Source organism: Danio aesculapii, chromosome 6 (assembly GCF_903798145.1).
Source record: "Danio aesculapii chromosome 6, fDanAes4.1, whole genome shotgun sequence".
Lineage (NCBI taxonomy): Eukaryota > Metazoa > Chordata > Actinopteri > Cypriniformes > Danionidae > Danio > Danio aesculapii.
The window spans coordinates 17945156-17964432 of record NC_079440.1 but is presented as its reverse complement, the minus strand read 5'-3'; the positions used below and the strand labels follow the sequence as shown (position 1 = coordinate 17964432).

The 19277-nt window shown below is 37.1% G+C and overlaps 1 protein-coding gene across 1 annotated transcript in view; it reads right to left on the bottom strand.

Annotated features, from left to right (window-relative positions):
* The window catches only part of nck2b (NCK adaptor protein 2b), a 109867-nt gene that overhangs the window by 1837 nt on the left and 88753 nt on the right, over positions 1 to 19277 (bottom strand). Inside the window, exon 3 of the mRNA XM_056459696.1 lies at positions 2873 to 3594. Coding sequence (XP_056315671.1) covers positions 2873 to 3594 — 722 coding nt within the window. The remainder of the gene's footprint in view (positions 1 to 2872; positions 3595 to 19277) is intronic.

The window sequence follows — 19277 nt, the reverse complement described above, 5'->3', positions numbered from 1 at the left end:
ACTAAATGCACTACAGAATGTTACGTTTACACACATCCACAAATTACATGTAAATTCATGAGCTTTTAACAGCGTAATACTCACAACTCACTACTCTTGAGTACTTTTAAAAAGTCTTACTTTGAGTAATATTTACAACAGATACTTTTACTCTACTTGCACTACATTTTTAAGCAAATGGTAACGGTACTTTTACTTGAGTGTGATTTTTCAGTACTCTTTCCTCCACTCCCTATAAGACTCCATTGGTTCCACAACAGTGAGTTTATGATTGCATGTGCACATGAAAAAGAAAGAGAAAAACCACATTCTATGAAACCTGGTAAAAGTGATTCACTTCTCAAAAGTGTTAATAACATTTTACTTCTGCTGAAGATTAGCAATTGCTATGTAAAATATACCCCTGCTGAAAAAAAAATGTAAATATGCCTCTGTTTGCTTATATCTCCTCTACCGCATCAGGGTGCGCATTTACTATGGGCAGTATGACGTATCGTCATTAGAGTAAGCAGCGTCATATTTCCCATAGTAAACGCGCACCCTGATCTGATACAGAAAACATTGTTGAACTAAGTTGTTTATATATATATTTTTTGTGGCACACAAAAGTCTTCTTGGAGATTCAAATGTTTACAGTTGAACTATTGAAGTCACACAGAACGTTTTGAAGTTTTTGGTTTCTTTTCAGGACTTTAATTGTCTTGAGATTGTTGCTTTCCATGATGGATGAGAGAGCTCTCTGATTTCATCTAAAATATCTTCATATGTATTCTGAAAATGTGTGAAGGTCTCAGGTTATTGGAACGAAATGAGGATGAGGAATTAATAACTAAAATAAAATTTCTGGGTGAACTAACCCTTTAAAAAACGTGTTTTTTGTATTGTATTTTCAACAAATCTTTGAGTACAGATTAACGTTCATCAAAACTATTCCCAATTTTACAAATACTAAAAATTCTGTATTATGCATGTCAGGCCAGTAGGTGTCACTAAACAAAAACACAAATGCACGACATGCTTGTGTCCATATGGTTGTGTAGTGTGTTTTGATGGCAAGCCTATAGTCTGTACACATAATATGTAATCTGCATGATGTCAGTTTTTTCACAAATTTGTTCTTTTGTCTCTATTAAGTTCCATTATTTTATTTTTGTTTAACTACATATGGTATCTACAGATATCTGGATTTACCGATTTACAGGTTTTTTATTTACAGGTATCTGTATTTACAGATTTTAAATACTTTTATTTGTTTTGATCCATTTTTTCTTTTAAATTATCTTAATCAATTGCACCACCCTGAAGTAAACGAATGCCAAGGTATTCACTCTAATAATGTGTAAATATACCCTAAAAAAAGAAAATTTTAAATGAATAAGCCAGGTGTGAAAACGCCCTTGGTCTTTTTATTATTGAGTATTATTAATATTATTTAGTATTATTATACGTTTTTATTAATATTTTGGAAAATTACTGTTTGGTTTTAACCAGTTTCGGTTATTTAATTTACAATTTTAATTTCAAGTAAGTAAAATGAGTGCTTAAACCTAAATTAAATATGTATAAATCAGCCTTTAGGAGGTTTGCTGAAGGTGCAGCTGATATGCAGCAACGGGTTTGCATATTTGATGAACTATGACTCAATCTCACGGCAATTCGTAACTTTATGATTTAGTGGCTAAAGCATATGTATTCGTACGATCTAATTCAGACAATTTAGTACGTATTGCTCATCACCCAATGACTGTTGGGGTTAGGGGTGGGGTTAGGTGCCACGCCTCCTTTTTAAAATTGTACACTTTCGTACGACTGAACTTGTACGAATTCGTACGAAATAGCCACTAAACTGACAAAATGTAAAATACTTACGTTTCCTCATGAGATCAGGCTGGACAGTTCACGTTTATTGAAAAGTAAGAATGATTAATAAATCCATAAGAAACAGTCCCTTAAATGTGACATTGCTTCTTCGGTTTTTGCGTTTAGGCAGGCTTTGCATGCACACTACAAGCGTACCGTGCCAAAGTCCAACCAAACCATGCTTTGGCATACCTCTTCCAATGGGGCCAGGGCCAGCCAAGTGAACCATGCTTGGGCCCGATTCGGAGCACTCACACTTGATAAACGAACCGGGAAACGCGCCTTGGCACGGATCAGATAGCCTAGTGTGAGTGCACCCTAGAAGTACTGAGGCAGTCAATTTGACTTTTAAATTTTTGGAATTTAATAACTTTGTTGAAATAAAATTCAGATATCTATAATACCCTGACTTTTTCCTAAATATGTATTTCCTTCTAACATTGTTATTTTATTAAAATTACAAAACATAATTACCCTTTAATTACCCTCCTGGTCAAAATGACAGCGTACAATTCAATGTCTGCTCCTTTTAGCCTTGACTTTAAATATGCATTCCTCTGTTGCCTAGCAACTTCCTGCTAACAAAAACATAATATTCCCTTGGCAAAAACATAACTTCACTTCAGATATGTCTTTCAAAACTGCATATTCAGTGCCTCGAAAAAGCTTTTTCCCCTGCTTGTTAAAGTGAAAACGAAAGTGAGGCGCAGACATTCGTGTGTGGTCTAGTAGCCAAACTACACATTTATAGGCCTTATTACTAAAAAGGTCGTATTTTTAGGGTGATGACTTAATTAAATTTGACAACAGACATTCAAAGCTAAATATTAATATTTCGATAGAAGCTTTGAATACAAATATGATGTCTTATAAGAGAATGGTCAGAATGACTGCTATGAAAATTCTAGTCATTACTGAATTCTGATAGTTCCAGTGTTAAAAGCAGTGATCTACTAACTGTATTTTGCGAAGATCCAAAAAAAAAAAAACAAAAAAAAAACTTTGGACTTACAGAGGACTCGCTGTCCCGCACAAGGAAGTCTCCCTCCACCCCTCTCTCATTCAGTGCACACTCAGCCTGGTGTCGTGTCACGCTGCCATAGTACCAGTCCTTTCCGGCGAACAGCCCTGTGTGGGATGGTCCCGTGTGGCTGTTCTGCTGGGAATGTGAGCCTGAGGCTGTCGATAATGGACCATCGTTGAGCACAACCACATAGTTCTTTGGCACCAAACCCACCTGCCCACGGCAGTTCTTACACCTCCACCACTCAGGGTCATTCTCTGGCTTCTCCAGCACCTCCATTATCTCGCCCTTCTCAAAGTTCAGCTCCTCCTCCGTGACAGAGCTGAAAGGGTAAAGCGTCTGAACACTGTGAAGCACTCTGGAGCTCTGGCCATTACTGAGGCCTGGCTGCGAGGAGAAGACAGCGGGAAGGTCAGCCGACGTGTCCTCCATCTCCTCCTCCTGGACGTAGTTGGAGGGAAACCAGCCCATCTGACCATTATAGTTGCCTCTCCACCAGCCGTCACTGCATTTCTCCATCACCATCACCCGTGACCCCTTTACCAGACTGAGCTCGTCCTCCCGTTCTGCATTATAGGCAAACTTGACTATGGCTGGAGCATTCAGGTCGTATATTCGTTCGGCTCCTCCACCGTTAGACGAGTACTCATCTGTGCTGGGGGTCGGAGAAGCTTCCCGTGTGCTAGTTTTACGCTTTGTTTTTCCCAGGCCTGAGAAAGAAAAGGAGAGGTATTAGACATGGGAAAAGATCTGTATGTAAAACTCAAGCCTCAGAGCTATGCTAATTAGAAGTTGAAAAGCAAGGGCAGCACTATCGATTAACTCAGTAACTTCATCAATACGAATCAATTCCTGCTGAAAGAAGACATGTGATATCATTACTGCAGACCACCTCATTTCCTCTAAGTGTCCTCTATGTCTTGCTCACATTCTTAAAGTCAAAATAGGCAAGAAATAGGCACCATCCATAAAATATCTCAAAGGCTGATTTATATTTCTGCGTCAAGCGCAAACGTATGCATCGTCACAGCCTTCGCGCGGTCACATAGCCCTTGCTGTCTCAAAAAATGTAACTACATGTCACAACGATGCATAGCGTAAGCTCTGTGATTGGTCGGCTTGGTACCAGTGACAAGCGTGGGCGGTGCTGAGTGCCGCGAGCCAGATGGAGCGAGTGTTTACAAGTGTGGAGTCCCATGAAGTAGCTCCCGATGAAAACTTTTGTTTTGTGTTCACCTTTATAGTTAAAGTCGTTGCACGTCTGCCGGTTCCCGCCTCTGAATGAGCTCCTTCATGGGACTCAACACTTGTAAACACTCGCTTCATTGGGCTTGTGGCTCTTTGCACCGACTACGCTTGTCACTACTATTAAACTGACCAGTCACAGAGCTTGCACTACACGTCGTTGCGACATGTAGTTACATTTATTGAGAGGTGTGTGTCAGCATCAGCCACAACGGCGAGGGATATGCGACTGCATAAAGGCTGCGCCAGACCACAAAGCCTGGTTTATACTTCTGCTTGAGTCATCGGCGTGACCCACGCGTAGTCGTGCAGTTATACTTCTGCGCACTGTGTGTGTTGCTCTGCTACAACACTTCAGAAACGCTAGCTGGCAGTAGGTTTTAATGTTCCTTTGTATCGAGTTTCTTCGCTGGTGTTTTATTTTTCTGAACGCTACCTTAATGTACAAGTGTTTTTTTAATTTTAAGTTTAAGGCGGGAATCAGCGGACGTGGAACAACTTTAATCATAAGGTAAACACAAAACAACAGTTTCCATCTGGAGCTCCTTCACGGGACTCCACACTTGTAAACACTCGCTCCATCGTGCTAGCGTGGCTCTCACCTACGCCCACACTTGTCAGTGCTACCAAGCCGACCAATCACAGAGTTTGTTCTACGCTTTGTTGAGACGTTTTGACAGGTGCGCGTCAGCGTCTCCGACAGTCACGGTGAGGGCTGTGCGACAATGCGTAGGGTGCACCGGAGCATACGCCTGCGCTTGACACAGAAGTATAAATCAGCCTTTGGTCTCTCTTTGTCAGACAAGGAACACACACATGACTCTACCCTTATACAGGTGAAGTCAGAATTATTAGCCTAGATCTGTACAAGGGTTATTATACCACAGTTTTGCATTTGATCGTTTTATATATCTGATATCATGATGCTCATTGTGTGCTGGCTTCAAACCAAAAGCCGAGTACTTAAGCATGGTTTATACTTCTGCATCCAGTGATCGGCGTGACCCACAGTGCATAATATGTGCGTAGCTGTGCATTTATACTTCTGCACACTGCTTGTGTTGCTCTGCAATAACACTTCCGAATCGCTAGCTGGCAGTGAGGTTTTTATTTTCCTCTGTGCCGAGTTTCTTCGCTGGTGTTTTGTTTTTTCTGAACACTATCTTAATGTACAAGTGCCTCAAACTCACTCATTTTGAGGCAGGAACTGGCAGGTATGCAACAACTTTAATCCTAAAGTGAACACAAAACATCTAGAGTTCCTTCAGGGGAATCCACACTTGTAAACACTCGCTCCATCAATCTTGCGTGGCTCTCACCCCCACCCACACTTGTCAGCACTACCAAGCTGACCATCACAGAGTTTGCACAACATGTCATTGCGACGTGTAGTAAAAATTTTTGAGAGGTGCGCATCAGAGTCGGTATCCATATATATTTACATTAGATGTCGTCTACACCATTGTTGTCTACTGGATGGAATACGTCAATAGAGCCACCATTTTAGTACAGGGTAGCGTTCCTTTGAAATGAATGTGAGACCAAGGTGCAGTGGAGGACTGGCCATTCAGAGCCAGAGATATATACACATATATGCATATATCTATGATCGGGAGTTTGCAAATATTTGTTTAAATTGCTAAAATGATAATTTTATGTCACTTTTCGATGGATCGATGGATAAGTGATCGCACGGGCATTCCTGACAAACAGCATGTGCTTGTGTGCATGAAAATATATTATCCTCCCACCCTGTTAAATTTATCTATATATCCAAGTGTAAATTTATGGTTGGCAACGGCCACAGCGAGGGCTATGTAACCACACGCAGGCTGTGCCGGAGCATACGCATGTGCTTGACGCAGAAGTATAGCCTTTAGTCACTCGCTCTAGTTTAGGACTGCATGATACTGAGAAAACATGCAGTATTGTTGTTGAGTGTTTCTTGTGATATAATTTATAGATTTTTTTTATTTTTATTTGTATAAGTAATGATCATAGTAAAACAGTAATGAGTTTTTTTGTGAGCTAATTAAACAATTAAAAAAAAAAACAATGTCAAGGTGCAAACATGTAGACTTTCAAACACTTCAAATGACTGGAAACATGTCAGTTTGTCTCACCATAATTGAGTTTTGCATTCCGACATCTTGCTATCAAGAAACACTCATAAATAAAACAATCTAATTTTGACATTTGTGAATTGATTCAGAATAATCTGCATAGCAATGCATCTAAACATTTAACTCCCCCCATCGTTTCTGTCCAGATGAACACCAAAGGTATGACCCTTTCAGCCATACCAAGAGAAAACTAATTCCAAATCTAGAATGATTTTTAGAGTATTGCATCTTTATAATGTCATTCAAGACCCCACAAAATGCTGGTTTTCCATGAAAAAGAGGACAGGATAATGCAGAGAATCTCAATGAGCAATCGGTTCAACACTGCTGCTTGAATTGCTTGCCAATACAGTGCCGCACAGGATAAGGATCAGTCTCAGCAGACAGCAACTCAGCATTTATGAGATTTTGGACTGAATGTTCCTCTGCAAGAACAAAAGCATGGTGGCTAGACCCCATTCATTGCTGTATTAGCCATTGTCCATTTGTGTTTGGACCGAGGAAAACGTCTTAATATCAGTTGTAAGCAGGGGCTTTGGTAGACAAACTGTGTAATGATCCAATGGAGGAATTATGTCAATAAGGAGCTATGTTGGTGGAGCTTTCCTGACAACAAGACAGCCCGTACAAACAATGCCACTTCATCAGCCATTGTTTGTTTATGCTCCCATTTCCAAAAGTCACTCATCTATTCCACCTTCCCAATGACATCACACATATCGTTAAACAATTACAAACAATGACTGGTCATGAAGAAACATGTAGTCTGACATAGTTCTTGTCAAAATACAGCTAGACTTAAACGGGGTTTCTGCAGGTTTCATATAGTCAAATTTGAGACTTTTTAAGACCCTTTAAGACCATTAATAGCAAAATTTTAGACTAATACAGGGTTTTTTCTTATCGGTTTACCGGGATTATTATGAGGAATCATATAATTATTTATTCTTTTCTTTCTTAATAGGGAATTTGCAGTAAAAATGTCTAACAGCTGTTGTGAACTGTATCTCCTTGTAATAAAAAAAACTTAAATATAAATTTAAGGTTTTGAGATGGATTGTTGGCGTTTGGATGGATGTTGACCCGATTGAGTAGCTTTATTGAACAAAGCCAAATTAAGACCTGCTTAAAATGATTTAAGACCTACAACACAATATTTCAGTAAATTTAAGACTTTTTAAGGCCTAAATTTTTACTTTTTAAATTCAAGACATTTTAACACTTTTTAAGACCCAGCGGACACCCTGCTTAAGAGTCAAAATTCTACAATCTGACAGCAACAGACATTATTTAGTAGTCAGAACCTAGTATAATAGGAAAGTGCTATTAGAACAGCATAAATTATGACAAAAATACAAAGCAAAACTGTTAAACCTATCAAAGAATTTAAGAAAATGAAGTAATTTTGTCAATTATATAATTCCTTTTCAGATTGCCGATGCCATTTGATGAGTATTTCTGCTGGTACTGGCAACCTTACCAACTGACATGTGTTTTGTTCATCTGCCTGTATTTTTTTCTGAAATATATATCAAAACTCATTATTTGTAATGGACAGTAGGTACAGAGTCAGAACACTTATCTTGCACAAAACCTTTTCCGTAAATAAAAAACCTCAAGCTTTACTCAAGATTTTAATAATTAGTGCTGAAAGGGCATGAAAACAATGATTTTTGTTACACTGCTTATAACTAAATTTTATTTGTTTAAATTCAGCCTATATAAATGGTTTACAACCACTTACCTTAAAAACATTTAGTAAATCCAATGAATCATTTTTTTCATCAGGGGACAGAAATACAATAATATCCACTATATTGATGAGTTACAAAACAAACAGGAAGCTAAATTAAGGCAATCAATCAGTTAAGTTGTCGTAAATATTTGAGTTTTGAGAGCTGTTTTCAAGGTCTGGAGTAAAGAAATAACTTGGAGACTTGTCGTAGTTCATTCTAGAACCTGGCAGTAGAAATGTAGAAAGCCCTACCACCCACATAAGTTAGATTGACTATTTGCTTGAAGCACAAAAATTCCGAGCTAGATCTCAAAGTATGAGCAGGGACACAGGGGAGAATTAATTCTGAAAGGTAGGAAGGAGTTCAGAAGGTCAATAGAAGATGTTTGCATGCATGTGAAACTTGTCCCATATTTGACTTTTTAAGTAGTCAAATATGTTGTTGCAGCTGCATAAATAACAAAAAAATATGCAAAAACTTATATGCACTAATTAAAGGCACAATATGTAATCTTCGCCTCTAGAGGGCGCATATTTGCAACAAACAAAGATAATTGCTTGTTAAGAAGTGACATATGGAATACTGTTTCCGGGTCCTCATTTGATTTGAGAAAATAATCATTTACAGGGCTTGACATTAACTTTTTTGATCACCAGCCACTGTGGCTAGTAGTTTTCCACCGCTACTAGCCACTCGCCATTTTCACTAGCCACAATTTTGTTGTCGGGAAAATATATTTTCTATGCAAAAATTTGACTTCGGAATGCTAAAATTACTTGATTTAAATTATGTGTTATGTCCACATACCTCCTCAGTCCTTTAACTTTTTTGTATGCTGTGACCTTGATATAGGAGCATGAGCAATTAGTTTTATTTGACTTTTCAGGGCTCAACACTAGGGATTTACCTTTTTTTCTCTGGCCACACCAAACTAATTACTTCCTTGCCACAAATTTTAAATAATGTGTCAAAACAAGCAAAATCTAACTTTTTATTCAACAAAAATGTTCTTAAAAACAATTATATATAAAAAACATAAAAAATTAGACATAAAAAAAAATATTCTCATGTATCTAAAACTATACACAGCAGTCTGTACAGGCTAAAGGTCCCAGATCACCAGTTAACTATAGATAAATGGAGAGTTAATCTCCTATTAAAGCAATGCTATTGTAAAGGATGATAATTAAACCACATAAACAAAAATAAATGTAAGCAAAAGAAAGCTGGTGAGAAACATTCCATGTGCTATTATAAAAACAATGATCGCGCACACACACAGTTAACGTTAATAACATTAATAATCTGTTCAAAGAATGGTTAATGTAAAAGCGGCAACCGCTGCTGCTTACAAAAAAATCTCCAGCTCTCGAAAGTAGCAGGACTGTGCATGCATGAGCACTTTTTATCCAGTCTATTTAAAAGAGAAACGATTGCACCAGTCGTGTTTCCAGGCATGGTTGCTTCGCGCAAGGAAACGGGACAAGGGAGCTTTTCCCCACTCATGTGCATCATATCAGAAGTGTGCACGACACTGACGTCAGTGAGCCAGGATCGCCTGTCTCACCTTGTGCCTGATCATCCTCTAATTCAGTATTCACCTGCTTTCTTTTGCTCACAAGAAAAGTTCAGTCGTGCTGTTTCCCGATTCTAAGATCACATTTGCGCACATATTGACAAACAGTCATAAACTAAAATTCTAATCTTACTCTAATTAAAAATTATTTTCAACCAGCCAAAGTGGCTAGTGAGGGTGTCTGTCTAACCCACCACAGGTGAAATCTACCCGCATTTGGCGGTTGTTAAAGTCAAGCTCTGGTCGATTATGACCACGTTTTACTCATATCACACATTGAAGTGAATTTTATATAAATTATGTTGTACAAAACAGTTTCTGGACTTGCTGCATCACAAACACAAATATTTTAACAATTTTAAAAAAATTATCACTTTCTGGCCATCGCTTGGATATATATACAGTTGAAGTCAGAATTATTAGCCCACCTTTGATTTTTTTTTCCTTTTTAAATATTATGTTTAACAGAGCAAGAAAATATTCACAGTATGTCTGATAATATTTTTTTTCTTGTGGAGAAAGTCTTATTTCTTTTATTTTGGCTAGAATAAAAGCAGTTTTTATTTTTTAAACACCATTTTAAGGTCAAAATTATTAGCCCCTTTAAGCTATTTTTTTTCGACTGTCTACAGAACAAACTATCATTATACAATAACTTGCCTAATTAACCTAACCTGCCTAGTTAACCTAATTAACCTAGTTAAGCATTTAAATGTCATTTTAAGCTTTATAGAAGTGTCTTGAAAAATATCTAGTCAAATATAATTTACTGTCATCATGGAAAAGATAAAATAAATCAGTTATTAGAAATGAGTTATTAAAACTATTATGATTAGAAATATGTAAAACAAATCTTCTCTCCGTTAAACAGAAATTAGGGAAAAAAATAAACAGGGGGGGGGGGCTAATAATTATGACTTCAACTGTATATCACGATCGTTATTTTCGAAAGTATTACATCACTTTTTAAATGTTTATTTTTATCATTTGTTGAGTCTCCCCATACAGTTTGATAGAGCAATTGGACCCCGAAACCGATTCGCGTGACGTCACACTTAACAATCAGATAGCTACATTCACATAGCCCTCGCCATGGCTGATGCTGACACTGACACGCATCTCTCAAAAAATGTAACTACACATTGCAACGACGCGGCAAGCTCTGTGATTGGTCGGCTTGGTAGTGGTGACGAGAGTGGTGAGAGCCGTGAGTCCGATGGAGCGAGTGTTTACAAGTGTCAAGTCCCGTGAAGGAGCTCCAGATGGAGATTTTGTTTTGTGTTTACCGTATGAATAAAGTTGTTGCACGTCCGCCAGTTCCTGCCTCAGAATGAGCGAGTTTTAGCTACTTGTAGCTTTCAGAAATAAGCAAAACACCCGTGAAGAAACTCAACACAGAGGAACACAAAAACCTACTGCTAGCTAGCGTTTGGGAAGCATTATTGCAGAACAACACAAACAGCACACAGAAGTATAAATGGACTACAAGGCAGAAGTATAGATCAGCCTTAAGGGGCTGATCACGCTCTTTTTTGCATTTAGAGGCGCCTTTTTTGAATGATTTATTAACTGCCATTAGCGTTTTGCTTGCTGCTTATGCTCCCTGTGCGCCTCGCATTTTAACTGCCTGCTGCATCTCGCGTTTTTTCCGTTTCAAGCTGTTCGCTCGGAGTTGAAAAAAGTCAACTCTGAGCGGAAAAAGCGCATTACGTCAGTCGCATATTTTTCACTCTCCAATCAAATGAAAGCATATGGGGTTTCTGTTGAGGTGCCTGCAGTATTTGTGTTGTCAAGACAACTATGGAGACTTTTGAAAATGGAGAAGAGACAAGTGGTTGCTGTTTTGAGTTATCTGGTGCTGTATGACGCACAAATCTTGAATATCACAATACTAAATATTAAAATCAACAGCAACACTTGCGCACAATATGCAGATGATGCAGTCATTGCCTAGCAACATAAAAAGCGCACCGCACTTTTTGTCTTATCAAAAAAAAAAAAAAAAAAGGCATTGCAGTGCGCCTCGCATTTTTGGAATGTAAAAGCGCGTTCGTTGTGGCCCCTAAAGCACACAACATATTAAAGCATCTTTTGTGTTTTCACATTTTCTATAAAACAAAATCGAGGGTGCGTGACATTAGCATGGTTTGCCTCACTAGTTAAAATTGCTCTGGATCTGAACATGGATGTGTAAATTTCTCTGAATGTGAACATTCTTCAAAGAATTTGGGATAATGTAAAGTTGAAGCCAAAATTATTAGCTGTCCTGTGATTTATATTTTCTAAATATTTCCCAAATGATGTTTAACAGAGCATTTTTCATTTTTCACAGTATTTCCTATAATATTTTTTCTTCTGGAGAAAGTCTTATTTGTTTTATTTTGGCTAGAATGAAAGCACTTTTAATTTTTTTTAAAAACCATTTTAAGGTCAATATTATTAGTACCTTGATCAATATTTGTTTTCGATTGTCTACAAAACAAACCACTTTTATATTGCTAAATAATGTTATACAATGACTTGCCTATATACCTTAACTTGCCTTTTAATTAACCTAGTTAGGCCTTTAAATTGCACTTTAAGCTGAATACTAGTATCTTAAAAAATATCTAGTCAAATATTATGTACTGTCATCATGGCAAAGATAAAATAAATCAGTTTTTAGAAATGAGTTTTTAAAACTAATATGTTTAAAAATGTGTTGAAAAAAAATATCTCCATTAAACATACGGGGGGGCTAATAATTCTGACTTCAACTGTATTTAAACAAATCATCACAACATAAAACACTGTTTTAGTGGCTTCTGGATATTTTAATGACTATTTAAGTCATATTATTTAAGTGTTATTAGGATTATTTAAGTCATATACATATTGTGTTGTTAATAAGCTAGAGTAAATTCTAAATTGATTTGTAACGCAAAAACATTTGCACCAATGCCTCCAGTCACACAGCAATTATTAGTAAATAAAAACATGAACACACATCGTAAGACAAACGAGCAAACAGTACTCAGCAGTTTCCTTCCTGTAGCAGTTCATCCATGCACCCCTCTGCGTATACACACACAAAACTCTCACCACTGCTTTGCTCACTCAGTAAACAACACACACTCACTTATTGTACCTCTTGTGCTCCCCCTCCATCTCAACACACCTGCAGAGCTTACTAAGACAAAAAACTTCCTCTCTATACTATGAAAGAATGAGCGGAGAGAGAGAGAGAAAGAGTGCAGGTGTTCATGTGTCCGCTCAACTGAGAAAGAGAGAGTGAAGGTGGCCTAGTTTTAGGAGCAAAAAGCAGCATTACACACCGTGTGTTTATTTTTAAGTGGCGTGTTGTGAGACGGAGTCGCCAAGCATGGCGGGTTACATTTAGATATGGTGCATTTTCATGCAAATATGCTGAAAATCTTGCAGGTTTTGTGCTTTCTTAATGAATGGAACGGAGCTAAATATAAACAACTGAATGTCAACTGATTTTAGGTGCATTCAGAAAACTTGTGAGGTTTATCCAAGTGAAGCAATTAAACTACCAAAAAAGAAAGAAAGAAAGAAAGAAAGAAAGAAAGAAAGAAAGAAAGAAAGAAAAAGAACTATAATGTAAGCTTGGTTCTATCATTTAATCGAGACAGATCAGAAAATTGGGTTATGACTTTTGATTACGGGGTTTGAAGGAAAAAAAAGTAAAAGCCAGGGCCTTAAATTAATACTTAAAGGGGTGGTCCACTACGACATCCTATTTTAAACTTTAGTTCATGTGTAATGTAACTGTATGAACATAAACAACATCTCTGAATGTAATATGCTCAAAGTTTAACCCTCTGGGGTCTGAGGTGATTTTGGGGCCCCTAATATGTTTTGACATGACCTGAAATTTGTGCTTATTTCCGCTACTTATTACATAGTATTGGCCAACATGTATTTTTTTTTTATTCAGCACAAACTGTGCTACGATATCATGTGAGAAATATTTATGCACATGCTTCGGTTTAAAAAAGAAAAAAAAAAAAGTATTATGTGTGGTTAGTAGGTTTTGGAGAAAAAAAAAAATGTAGCTGAAATAAAGTCCAAAAAAACACACTGAATGGACCTGAACAAGACTTTTGAGTAACCAGTATTGTAGGCTAGAATATTTACTTCACAATTGGGTAAAAATAATTCTGTTCTCTCATTCAAAGAAAACATTACAATGATTTTAATTTTATAATGTATTATTTGGGTCAAAATACTGCATGCGTGATAGTGACAATGGTTATGATTAAGTTACATCTGGAGAGACAAAAGACACTCCCCCACTGGCTAATGTTCACCCATCAAGTGCATTGTAAACCAGCTGCAAAAGCAAGCTTGTTGTATTACTTGCTGTATTATGACCATGCAAACACTATGGGTAAACAATGTGTGTGCACTTATACAGCATGCACAAAAATATTTTAATATAAAACGTGTTTTCAAAACTGTTGTAATAAAAACTTTCTTGAGCATTAATCCAACATTTAATAACAATTTCAGAATGACTCTGAGACACTGAAGTAGCATAATGACTAAAGCTTTAAACACAAAAATAAATCATATTTTAAACATGAACACAATTACTTTAAATCAAAATAATATTTTAAGACCTTTGCAATATTACAGTCATGAGAGTCTGTAGGGATCCTATATATCTGTGCATTAAGGTTTGTTGTCTCTTAGATATTAGATAATTAAATTCCTTATGACAATGTTAGTGTAATTTTTCTTTATAATAATCAACAACAAACTGCATGTTTCGTCCCTCAGGTATGATGATCTCAATGCTTTATTGCAGCAGTGATGTTCTCTATTAGCATCCTGAGACATGAGAAAGTGCTGGCTCAAAAAAACGACAACTTGAGATTAAGAGAGGGAGAGAAAAAAAAAAAAAAAAAAAAGAGTAGGAAACCAAAGACAGCAACTTGGAGGCTTCAAGGTCATAGTTTTCCACAGAAACAGTTTCCGAAAACAGCAGGATGCAACCCCTAACAGCTGGATTCCGGAGTCACACTAAAGCCAGTGCGAAACAGCTGTGGTTTGGCAGATTTATGCAAAGCTAAACTCTCAAATACATGCTTAGCCTAATTTTTACTTCAAACTTGACTAAGTGTTTCAGTTTCGCCAAGCGCCAATTGTCTTCCTCAACACTGCTGGTAACAAACAGTCTGTTCAGGTTTGGTTGGGGAGATTGAGTTATTCTGTCTCTGTTCACCTGTCTTCTGTTATTTCAGTGGCAACTACACATTCAAACTAGAAAGAAGAGTCTTGTTTTCATTTGAATCAAATCGCCTGGCAGACTTTTCCGGCTGAATTATTTGCAATTATTCTGCCACAAACGAAACGTGTAACACTCACTCACACAAGCTGCAATAGTTTTGAATTGTGCTACTGATGAATTTTTTCATTATTGGCAAGTGTGTGCCAAAGTATTGACACTAAAAATTATAAAGAGTATTTGAGATGTAAGCTGCTAGTCATACATGTTCAAACAAGCACAAACAGAAGAGAAAATTGGTGGAAAATTAACCTGCAACTAAGGTTATTCACACAGTACGTTTAACCAGCATGTTGACAATGTGCTGTATATTTCATAGGAGATGAAGATGAAAACATTGGAGCTTATTTAAGTATAATATCAGTCAATTTGCCATGTGTTCTGTTATTACACGACTCATTAAAGCTAGATACTAAAATCTGAGTGGGCTTGAAAGAATCTGCAAATATCAAAAAGTTAATGAGCAAATATATTTCAGTAGTATAACAAAAAGCTGTTAAAGCAAAAACAGTTAAAGCAATAGTATTTAGTTGTTGACCCTAAAATAGTGAATAATACAATAATAGTAAATAATTTATGTGGTAGAACAAGCCTCAAAATCTTCTACTGTTGCTACCCGAGTAGCCTTGTAGTTACTAGTTACAACCGCATTCTGTAAGGTGCTGTTTACACTGGTGTGCTTATGTTTTAAAATGGCATTTCAGAACGAAAACCTTCCTTGTCCAAAACAATATATTTATTGCATTTAAGAAAAACAATCTCTAGCCACACTACATCCTAAGGGTCACACACCAAGCCATACCTGTCAACCCTCCCGTTTTTACCGGGATTCTCCCGTATCTTACAATTCTATCCCGCTATCATCCCGTAAAAGTATTTTCCCGTATTTCCCCCTTATTTTCAGTCTTTCTCTGAAGAGTGGCAAATAAACATTAAAGAGCCGAGCCTTCCTACACACAATGTGTAGAACAGACATATACACATAGTTAATAATAGTAATATCTAAAGATGTCGATCTTGGTAAGTTTTTTTCAAACACAACTAATTTTGTCCTAAATGAGCAAAAAAAGTTAGAAAAGCAATCAAAAGCTGTCATTATAACGTTAGATCTGTGTAGTTTAATTAATTAATTATTTAGTTATTTAATGCAATGAAAAGAAAACATCTAAATAAATAAGAGATTCATTTACTGCTCTTTAATCAGAATGTGTAAGTTATACTGCAAAGAAACAGCTAATGAGATTTGATAGCTTGAATCTATTTCATTATAATAGCTTTTAATTTTAATAAGCTGAACTGTTTGCTAATGTATTTGCTGCTAATGTATACCATTGAATTTTCCTTTCGTAAATAATAATAATAATACATATTACTGACCATTTAACTGTTTATTTACAATGAAACAGCTCCAAATGAACATTTAGTAATTTGGGGATTTTTTAGGGGGTGGGTGGGGGGGATTTATCCCTTATTATGGTGGCATATGCCTTATTTTTTTTATAGCATATCCCTTATTTTCACATCCCAATGTTGACAGGTATGCACCAAGCCAATATCAGCTAGCACCAATGACTTGTGATACTTCCTGGCTTGAATTGTTTACTCACTATGTCACTTCACTACGTCACACTCGCGCTCTAATCTGTTGCTGAATAACCAGTCTGCACACTCTCTTTAATCGATGGTTCGATGCTACATCTACATGTCGAATCATCAGGCCAATGAAAGCTTTGACGTAAACCCGACGACACCCGACGTATGGAACACACCAAACCAACTAGCCTGACAGATGGACCGACAAAGCCCGACAGCCGTCCATCGGTTTGGTGTGTCCTGGCCCTAAAATGAATGATACACAAGCATTCAAGCTTACTGGGCAAGCTCATAGTTTGCCCTGCGTTCATATTTGCCATCTACCGGTTGTGTATCAGGGAACAACAAGCAATAGTTCAGAAGACTAGTCAGAGTGTGATTTATACCAATGCATTTTCGTTTTGTTGGTTACACCTGGCATCCACATTTCTACCATGAAAATGCTAAAGACATTGTTTTAGTTTGGAAATGCTGGTGTTTTGTTTCGGCAGAGGGAGTGAAATTAAAACATTTGAAAATGGAGATGTGCATTCTGCCAGCAAAATATTTGCATGTCCAGTGAGCATGAATGGTCATGTATCATTTCATCATAGATTATTTAATCATGCAACAATTCAGGCTGTATAGTGTGGACAGAGAAATGCAATAAAACACCAATCTGGACCGTTTTCATTCTAAACGACATTTTAAATCAAAAACTCTCTAGTGTTTAAAAACTAGCATTTTCATAATGCTCAACTTTTGTGGGTCGAAGATGCCGCCATAACTTTAACAAAACATACACAACAGGGTTGGGTTGATAGACGATGCCATTGTCCATCGTCGATTTTAGAATGAAAAATGATCCAAGTCTACACTTTCATCTAACATTTCTGAACAGATCTCCGTCCACATTATATCACTGAAAACACACATCACACATAAACACACTGTCATGCGCTGCAGTGTTTGTGCACGTCTGAGCTCCAGCAGTCAGTGGGTGCTTTGAGCACAAAAACCCCAGAGAGCACTGCACGTCGGACAGTTTATCAAGGATGTACCGCTGGATCGCGTCTCACTACAGCTGTTAAAGGTGATTTTGAATTCATCTTGTCACTAGCTAATGACTCTTCAGTCTTTTGAGTCTATTAGGTAACGTGTCACAGCGTCAGTAAACTGCTTCAATCTTTCGATTTCACGCTTGTATTTAGTTATTTTAGTGAAAACATCAGATACTGTTGGTTGTGCACCTTTTTTTAACCAACCAAGTTTGTAAAAGCCATTATAACGACACAGATCACTCTGCCAATTCATGCCAGAGTCCCCTGGAAAATGTGATTGACAGGTGGTAATTTGTATGTAACTTATCTTGATTTATTTATGAATTGGTTACTTATGGGTAAAACAAAGTCCATGCGGGTCAGGTAGTAGAAACAGTAGGCTACAAATAATTAAATCGCAATGTTTCATATTAGACATTGTACGATGCCAAATTGGTCGACATCACCCAACCCCAATACACAATTAAAACTAAACTGCCTTACTGTAAATATTCCCAAAGTTTTGTGTTTGGATGCGTACACACAACCCTGCTCATCCACTACCAGTGGATCATTGGAATCTGCTTCACCTATTTTACTCGTAGCCTAAGTTGAGTTAGCCAACAGCTAACTATAAGATGAAACAATCTCATAAAAATCCAATGCCGTAGCAGAGTCAGCAAAGAAACCAAAGAGAATTCTATCAGAGAACATAACTGATAACAGAGTGACTGAAAAGGAACACTGTGTGGTAGGGCTGTGCGTTTAATCAAAATCGAATCGTAATGGATATTTAAAACGTTGTAATTAGCTAATCGCAAGAGGCTGCAATATGAAATAAATATATGTATTATACAATTCCCCAACCCTGAGCAAATTCTTGACTGCCATCTGTGTGTAATAGGCTTACTAGCCAATTGAGTGAGCACACTTGTCTTCTGCCCAATCAGAATTGAGTAATCGAACTATGTGGACAAAAACAAACCAAAACAAACAGGAAAGCGCTGACAAGAGGGATTATGGAGTCTGCTGCTTCAGATGCATTAATAGACTAATTCATATCAAAGAAAAACAGCATGTCGGCAATATAGGAATATTTTGGTGTTAAAGCCACAGACGGCAAAGAAAAAACAGGTCATTTGTAAGTGTCGCAGATTTGTTGCCACCACGAGAAAATACAACAACCAGCACCTAAAAAAGAAAGTTTTGCTAAAAAGTCAACTGAAAGTGTTGCCAGTGACATTCAATCTAGTAGCTAGCAACAGCAAAGTACAATTTCAGAGTTGTTTGCAGCTGTTACACCACATGAAAAAACATCACGAAGGCATAACTAACGCCATAACATTGCACTACAAAAAAATGAGTGTTTAATTTCTGAATATTTATAAACAAATTTGAATAAAAGTTGGAGTTTGCATCTGTTCAGTTTCTTTTTTTTAACTAACACTCACTGCATTTTAGCAGCATGAAGCTACGCTACAGAATATTGAGCTGAAGCTTGACTACAAAATTAAATCAAAATCAAATATCTGTAAAAAAAAATAATAATAATAAATAAATAAATAATAATAAATAAATTGCAATTAGACATTTTCCCCAAATGGAAAGTCACTTGCTGTAAATGAATGAACTCTCCAGTCAACTTACAATCAGGGCTGGATTAACCAATGGGCATTATGGGCACAGGTCCAGGTGCCCGTGCAAACTTGGGGCCCCTGCGAGGGGGGAAAAAAATGCTGATTTTTTTTGTGTCAAATAGTGCACCATGTTGGAATAAGCTAGTTTAGTGTTTCCAACCATCACCATTT